Source organism: Oncorhynchus tshawytscha, linkage group LG13 (genome assembly GCF_018296145.1).
Source record: "Oncorhynchus tshawytscha isolate Ot180627B linkage group LG13, Otsh_v2.0, whole genome shotgun sequence".
In the NCBI taxonomy this organism is placed as follows: Eukaryota; Metazoa; Chordata; class Actinopteri; order Salmoniformes; family Salmonidae; genus Oncorhynchus; species Oncorhynchus tshawytscha.
Genome location: NC_056441.1, coordinates 83,771,739 through 83,780,474, shown reverse-complemented (window position 1 = coordinate 83,780,474; position 8,736 = coordinate 83,771,739). Strand labels below are relative to the sequence as shown.

Below are 8,736 nucleotides of genomic sequence, written 5' to 3'. Positions count from 1 at the left end.
ACTGTCTTCTACCTGTCTTCTAACCTTGTCTCTGTAACTGTCTTCTACCTGTCTTCTACCCATCTCTATAACTGTCTTCTACCTGTCTCTATAACTGTCTTCTACCTGTCTCTATAACTGTCTTCTACCTGTCTTCTAACCTTGTCTCTGTAACTGTCTTCTACCTGTCTTCTACCTGTCTCTATAACTGTCTTCTACCTGTCTTCTAACCATGTCTCTATAACTGTCTTATACCTGTCTTCTAACCATGTCTCTATAACTGTCTTATACCTGTCTTCTACCTGTCTCTATAACTGTCTTATACCTGTCTTCTAACCATGTCTCTATAACTGTCTTCTACCTGTCTTCTAACCATGTCTCTATAATTGTCTTCTACCTGTCTCTATAACTGTCTTCTAACCATGTCTCTATAATTGTCTTCTACCTGTCTTCTACTTTTTGACAGAGTTTGTCTGCATCTCTTTCTGACCATATCTTTTCATGTTAATCTGTTCATTTGTCTTTGGTCATGTCTGTCTCCTCAACCGTGTCTCCTGGGTCATGTCTCCTCAACCGTGTCTCCTTGATCATGTCTGTCTCCTCAACTGTGTCTCCTTGGTCATGTCTGTCTCCTCAACCGTGTCTCCTTGGTCATGTCTCCTCAACCGTGTTTCCTTCGTCATGTCTCCTCAACCGTGTCTCCTTGGTCATGTCTCCTCAACCGCGTCTCCTTGGTCATGTCTCCTCAACCGTGTCTCCTTGACCATGTCTCCTCAACCGTGTCTCCTTGGTCATGTCTCCTCAACCGTGTCTCCTTGACCATGTCTCCTCAACCGTGTCTCCTTGACCATGTCTCCTCAACCGTGTCTCCTTGACCATGTCTCCTCAACCGTGTCTCCTTGACCAGGGGTGGGGGGGCCGGGTAGATCAGCTTTAATATTGCAAGTAGATTGTGGCTTTTATCAATGTAATGTTTTAAATCTGTATATATACGATACCTAAATTCTATGTGATATGCATTTTGCTAGAGCTTTTGCATCGCAACACTGAAGTGTAAAGGACCTACTTTATTGTGTGTGTGTGTGTGTGTGTGTGTGTGTGTGTGTGTGTGTGTGTGTGTGTGTGTGTGTGTGTGTGTGACCTGGAGTTTTCCCAGATTTAAAGACTTTAATTGCATCAAGAATCTCCTCTGTAATTTGACCTTCACATGAGTCTTTCTGTACAGCTGTTAATTCTACATTATTAATTGTTTTATATTTTTAATCCTTACAATTAACTTCGTGGAGATGGAGGAAACTGAAATGAAAACGTGCTTAAAGTGCTTCCTCTTTCTAAATATAGTTTGGTGAATCATTGAAAATGGGTGACTGTCATTTGCAACAAGTTCCAGTAAATGATTTTTGGTAGCATTTCTAGGTTGAAGATTAAAAAATGATTTGTTGCCAAGTCTTTGTGAACATGTCTACCAACTACACCATGTCTGTGTTTTCTTTGCTGTGAGTCAAAACCCATTTCTTTTTGTTTGTCTCCATGACCAAATGGCTCACTCACATTTGAGTAAGCTTCATTAGCATGACTGATCGAAGTATCTCGCTCGCTCTTTCTCTCTCTCTCTTTCTCTCTCTCTCTCTTTCTCTCTCTCTCTCTCTCTCTCTCTCTCTCTCTTTCTCTCTCTCTCTCTCTCTTTCTCTCTCTCTCTCTTCTCTCTCTCTCTCTCTCTCTCTCTCTCTCTTTCTCTCTCTCTCTCTCTCTCTCTCTCTCTCTCTCTCTCTCTCTCTCTCTCTCTCTCTCTCCCTCTCTCTCTCTCTCTCTCTCTCTCTCTCTCTCTCTCTCTCTCTCTCTCTCTCTCTCTCGATTTCAGGTGGTATTGCTTCAGGAGACAGTGAGGAGAGAGTGTGAGGAGAGAGGGGAGCTGACCGCTGCTCTTACCCAAGCTAGAGAGCAGCTCCTGGTGCTACGACGCCAAGCCTCGTCCCTGGATCTCTCCCACCTCAAGGGCAAACACCCTCAGACAGACCTCCCACATTCCCAGACCAAAGTCAGACTGCCCCTCACCCGCTCCTTCACCCCCCAGCACACACTGAGACCCTCCCCTCCATACACAGCCACGGGGGGGAGAGAAGGGGGAGGCGTAGGAAGGAGTGTGGCATCCTGGCACGGTAGTGGGGGAGGAGCGGGGGAGAAAGGGAGAGGGGGAGAGAGAGGGGGGAACCTGCCCAAACTGAGGTCCAGCAGTGAGGTCAAACACAGAGTTAATCTGGTGATGGGGAGGAAGGAGAGATCCTGAAACACTGTGTTACTCACACAGACATTTAGGAAAAGAGATGAAACGTGCCGCACACACATATAGATGGTCACCTACACTCACAGGCACATGATACACTGTGGGCTGAGAATTCTGCTTCAATAACGTTCACAGACACTCACACTCCATCCCAGAGACAAACACACTTGAGTTCGCACACACATTCAAACAGCCTCCCTCAGTCAGTTTCAATGGCACGCCACAGCTTTCAGCTTTCAAACAAACACACACTCACACTCCATCACGGGGCCAGGAGAGTAGAAGCTTGACAGCACATCCCCTGCCACCCGCAGACACAAACAAAGGCCTGACATGCACTCACTGCAGCACACACACACACACACACACACACACACACACACACACACACACACACACACACACACACACAGACAGACACACACACACTCACTGCAGCACACACACACAGACACACACAGACACACACACACTCACTGCAGCACACACACACACACACACACACACACACACACACACTCACTCACTGCAGCACACACACACACACACACGGACACACTCGCATGCACATACACTCATCCTCTCGATTTGTCTCAGAGCCTTCTCTGATACAGATGTGCTATAACTCACTCACACACACACTAATGCTCTAAGAGCATTGTCCCTCACAGGGATGGTCTCACTCACTCACACACAGACACACACAGACACACACACACACACACCTGTCTGAATATTGGTAGTGGAGCTATGGCACAGCTATGGCACAGCAGTCACACACACAATGTGTGTGGTTTTGTGAGAAAGCATCCCATAATATCTATTGATGTTTTTTAGTGCGACTCGTCGTTGTTCCTGGTGCTCATGTTCTCCCTCCAGATGCACTCCTGACCTTTTACCTCTCCTTTCATCTCCTCCTCCCTATCGCCCTGCGGCCTCGCGCCTCACTTCCTGGTACCGTGACCTCCACTTCCTGAACCTCCTCTACCACTCTTTGAAGAGGGCAGGTCTTTCAACACGGACCAGAGAGTTATAAACACACTCTCTCCCTTGCTTTCTCTCTCTCTCTCTCTCTCTCCATCTCTCTCTCTCTCTCTCTCTCTCTCTCTCACTACCTTTTTGCCTCCATCTATGTCTCTTCCTTCCCCCCTCTCTCTGCCAGTCTCCTTTTCTTCCTGTGATTGTGGTGGCCTTGTATGCACGTGTGTTTTGGGTGACCATGTCTCTGTGAGGGTGAGGGAGAGGGATGCAGTGTGAATGGACACTGCTGTTCCCACACTGGGGCAGTCCTACAAGGAAGGCCTTAGTCACTAAGGCCTGCTTAGGGAGCGGTCGAAATGTACACAATTGTTACCCAGAGGAAAATGGGGGCGGGTCATGCTATTTCAGTCCGGAGGAGTGTTTAGTACTTTTTCATTTAGTCCCGGGGAGGGTCATGTCATTTGTAATTGATTAAATGTCATATTGCTCAGTGTTTATCTCGATGTGTGACCCATGCTGCCCCTCATCCCTGATTCTCTGCTGGGCACGCAAAATCAATTAGTGTCTAGTGTGGTCGCAATCAAATGACCCATTACCTATCTATAGGGTATAGGCCTAGTCTATTGCTAAGAAAATGTACTTTCTTCCCGAGTTTTTACGTTGCTGGGATGGTGTAAAACCTGGCTACACTGCATTACACTGCAATGGATAGGCTACACCAATCATGAGCCCTGGCCTGCCCTGCTCCGGCTGAGGAAAACCCTGCTGACCAATGGCTGTGCTGTGTATGGTGGCACTTCAGGAAGCGAGTCAAAGGCTTCCTCCAAAAACAGTTTGCGGACTTGGCTAATTAATGTGCTGTTCAGTTTGAGAGGGGGAGCATGAAGATGAGAATACCTAGTCAGTTGTACAACGGACTATATTCAAATGTGTCTTCTGCATTTACCCCCTCTGAATCAGAGAGGTGCGGGGGGCTGCCTTAATTGACATCCACGTCTTCGTCGCCCGGGGAACAGTGGGTTAACTGCCTTGCTTAGGGGCAGAACAACAGATTTTTACGTTGTCTCAATCTAGCAACCTTTCGGTTAGTGGCCTAACACTCCTACACGCCCGGCTAGAAAGCAGGAGGTAGCTTGCTACTGCTATAATTGATTTGAATAAAAACAATATGTTTTGTTGCCCGGAATGAAGCTATTTATCAGAGTTATTGACCTCACAATAAATCACATTAACTTACATTACTATGAAGCTGCAGCTGCGGAGATGCATGCTACTGAAAGGCTAATTCGAGAAGGTCCAATTAATTTTAACAGTCTTCATTTGATTTTGACTTTAGGCTACTAACAACACTAGGGCTTTGTGTTGGAGCCTATTTCTTCCAATTCAATAAATAAGAAGTAGGTCTACCTGTTTGACAGAATAAATGATTGTCTACTATCCATAGATTTTGTCAGCCAAGTCCTTCAGTCACCATGAACTCCTTAAATATACTGGTGAAGGGCTTGGTGTGTTAAGTTAAAACCAGGGCTTGAATTGAGAGGGGTGTGTGGGTACGTGAGGGTATTGCGTCTTTTGTTAAGGAAAAGCTTAATATTTTGAAAACAATTAAATGGGCCTAATTATATAAAGTGATCTATAATGACGCTTTGGTCTGCAAAGCTTTATGCTAGAAGCAAGTTGTAAAATGGTGGAAATAGACATGACTCCGATATCTAGATATCTAGTCTCTATGACGTTCAGCGGCTGCTCTACAACCTTCTATAGCCGAGGAGACAAAACATGTACTGATGCTTGGGGAGTAGTGTGTGATTCTGTCACTATCAATTGACGTTCATCATTTCAACAGGCTACTAAACAACATACTAACTCTAAATCAATCAGGAGCGAGCCAGGTAGTGAATTATTTAAGTTATGTTATTATTATTTAAAGGATATAGCCTGCCATTTAAGAAATAAATCGTGAAGCGTTTGTGACACACTAGAAGCTGGCAGGAGCCGATACATTTCGCATTTAGGGTGTATAAAATGAAATATAGAATTAAATAATAATAACATATAGTCATTCTACAGTGCCTTTTGAATTCACTTTTAGAAACACAAGTTTGTTTGGCCAGTCTTTGGTTTGAGGATTATGTGGTGAACCATGCATGCCTAGTTTGTTCATTTGGCCGAGCAGATGCTCTTATATTCCCATGCCCTAATCACAGTCAATAAATATCTATTTTCTAACAAAAATGTCATCGAATAAAATAAAATAAATGAGAAAATGATAGTTTCCCAAAGGAAAACTATATGCGGCTGCTGTGTTTTAAAATTTGTAAAAAATAAAAAAGCTTTTTGTCAAATTCATTGATGCTTCAGTCTTCATTGGTTCTGTTGCACAACATTTTTTACAATTGATCCAAACTTCAACTATCCTCTTACTTAACTTACTTACTTAGCCTTTATAGAAATAATAATGTCTCCGGTGCAATGGCATGCGCTCCTTCATTCTTTAAACCTTTGTTTAACTAGGCAAGTCAGTTAAGAACAAATTCTTATTTTCAATGACGGCCTAGGAACAGTGGGTTAACTGCCTCGTTCAGGGGCAGAACGACAGATTTGCACCCTGTCAGCTCAGGGATTCGAACTCACAACCTTTTGGTTACCGGTCCAATGCTCTAACCACTAGGCTACCCTGCCGCCCCATTGTCATGCTTTGTTGTGGTATTGTAAAACATTGTGCTTGACCCCAGTCATGTCAAATGACGGAGACTTGCATGAAATGCGTTAATAAAGGCCATTTTTTGTCCTTACAGTCCCATCGCTGCAACTCCCGTACGGACTCGGGAGAGGCGAAGGTCGAAGGCCATGCGCCCTCCAAAACACGACAAGCCGCACTGCGTCTTGACACACTGCTCACTTAACCTGGAAACCAGCCACACCAATGTGTCAGGGAAACCACCGTACAACTAGTAACCGAAGTCAGCGTGCATTCCCCCGGCCCGCCACAAGGAGTCACTAGAGCATGATGGTGAAAGGAAATCCCGGCCTGCCAAACCCTCCCCTAACCCAGACGACGCTGGGCCAATTGTGCGCCGCCTCATTGGGTCTCCAGGTCACGGACACAGCCTGGGATCAAACCCGAGTTTATAGTGCTGCATCATGGGTCTCCAGGTCACGGACACAGCCTGGGATCAAACCCGGGTTTGTAGTGCCGCCTCATGGGTCTCCAGGTCACGGACACAGCCTGGGATCAAACCAGGGTTTATAGTGCTGCCTCATGGGTCTCCAGGTCACGGACACAGCCTGGGATCAGACCCGGGTTTATAGTGCTGCCTCAAGGGTCTCCAGGTCACGGACACAGCCTGGGATCAAACCCGGGTTTGTAGTGCCGCCTCATGGGTCTCCAGGTCACGGACACAGCCTGGGATCAAACCCGGGTTTGTAGTGCTGCCTCATGGGTCTCCAGGTCACGGACACAGCCTGGGATCAAACCCGGGTTTGTAGTGCTGCCTCATGGGTCTCCAGGTCACGGACACAGCCTGGGATCAAACCCGGGTTTGTAGTGCTGCCTCATGGGTCTCCAGGTCACGAACACAGCCTGGGATCAAACCCGGGTTTATAGTGCTGCCTCATGGGTCTCCAGGTCACGGACACAGCCTGGGATCAAACCCGGGTTTGTAGTGCTGCCTCATGGGTCTCCAGGTCACGGACACAGCCTGGGATCAAACCCGGGTTTGTAGTGCTGCCTCATGGGTCTCCAGGTCACGGACACAGCCTGGGATCAAACCCGGGTTTGTAGTGCTGCCTCATGGGTCTCCAGGTCACGGACACAGCCTGGGATCAAACCCGGGTTTGTAGTGCTGCCTCATGGGTCTCCAGGTCACGGACACAGCCTGGGATCAAACCCGGGTTTGTAGTGCTGCCTCATGGGTCTCCAGGTCACGGACACAGCCTGGGATCAAACCCGGGTTTGTAGTGCCGCCTCATGGGTCTCCAGGTCACGGACACAGCCTGGGATCAAACCCGGGTTTGTAGTGCTGCCTCATGGGTCTCCAGGTCACGGACACAGCCTGGGATCAAACCCGGGTTTGTAGTGCTGCCTCATGGGTCTCCAGGTCACGGACACAGCCTGGGATCAAACCCGGGTTTATAGTGCCGCCTCATGGTTCTCCAGGTCACGGACACAGCCTGGGATCAAACCCGGGTTTATAGTGCCGCCTCATGGGTCTCCAGGTCACGGACACAGCCTGGGATCAAACCCGGGTTTATAGTGCTGCCTCATGGGTCTCCAGGTCACGGACACAGCCTGGGATCAAACCCGGGTTTGTAGTGCCGCCTCATGGGTCTCCAGGTCACGGACACAGCCTGGGATCAGACCCGGGTTTATAGTGCTGCCTCAAGGGTCTCCAGGTCACGGACACAGCCTGGGATCAAACCCGGGTTTGTAGTGCCGCCTCATGGGTCTCCAGGTCACGGACACAGCCTGGGATCAAACCCGGGTTTGTAGTGCTGCCTCATGGGTCTCCAGGTCACGGACACAGCCTGGGATCAAACCCGGGTTTGTAGTGCTGCCTCATGGGTCTCCAGGTCACGGACACAGCCTGGGATCAAACCCGGGTTTGTAGTGCTGCCTCATGGGTCTCCAGGTCACGAACACAGCCTGGGATCAAACCCGGGTTAATTGTGCTGCCTCATGGGTCTCCAGGTCACGGACACAGCCTGGGATCAAACCCGGGTTTGTAGTGCTGCCTCATGGGTCTCCAGGTCACGGACACAGCCTGGGATCAAACCCGGGTTTGTAGTGCTGCCTCATGGGTCTCCAGGTCACGGACACAGCCTGGGATCAAACCCGGGTTTGTAGTGCTGCCTCATGGGTCTCCAGGTCACGGACACAGCCTGGGATCAAACCCGGGTTTGTAGTGCTGCCTCATGGGTCTCCAGGTCACGGACACAGCCTGGGATCAAACCCGGGTTTGTAGTGCTGCCTCATGGGTCTCCAGGTCACGGACACAGCCTGGGATCAAACCCGGGTTTGTAGTGCCGCCTCATGGGTCTCCAGGTCACGGACAGAGCCTGGGATCAAACCCGGGTTTGTAGTGCTGCCTCATGGGTCTCCAGGTCACGGACACAGCCTGGGATCAAACCCGGGTTTATAGTGCCGCCTCATGGTTCTCCAGGTCACGGACACAGCCTGGGATCAAACCCGGGTTTATAGTGCCGCCTCATGGTTCTCCAGGTCACGGACACAGCCTGGGATCAAACCCGGGTTTATAGTGCTGCCTCATGGGTCTCCAGGTCACGGACACAGCCTGGGATCAAACCCGGGTTTATAGTGCCGCCTCATGGGTCTCCAGGTCACGGACACAGCCTGGGATCAAACCCGGGTTTGTAGTGCTGCCTCATGGGTCTCCAGGTCAAGGACACAGCCTGGGATCAAACCCGGGTTTGTAGTGCTGCCTCATGGGTCTCCAGGTCACGGACACAGCCTGGGATCAAACCCGGGTTTG

At 49.0% G+C, this 8,736-nt stretch overlaps 1 protein-coding gene across 1 annotated transcript in view; it reads left to right on the top strand.

The window, feature by feature from the left end:
* lekr1 (leucine, glutamate and lysine rich 1) overlaps positions 1-2,679 on the top strand; it is a 151,391-nt gene extending 148,712 nt beyond the window's left edge. The window contains exon 12 of the mRNA XM_042296439.1: positions 1,841-2,679. Within this exon, the coding sequence (XP_042152373.1) occupies positions 1,841-2,266 (426 nt within the window). The 3' untranslated portion in view covers positions 2,267-2,679. The remainder of the gene's footprint in view (positions 1-1,840) is intronic.
* The last annotated feature ends 6,057 nt before the right edge of the window (positions 2,680-8,736 follow it).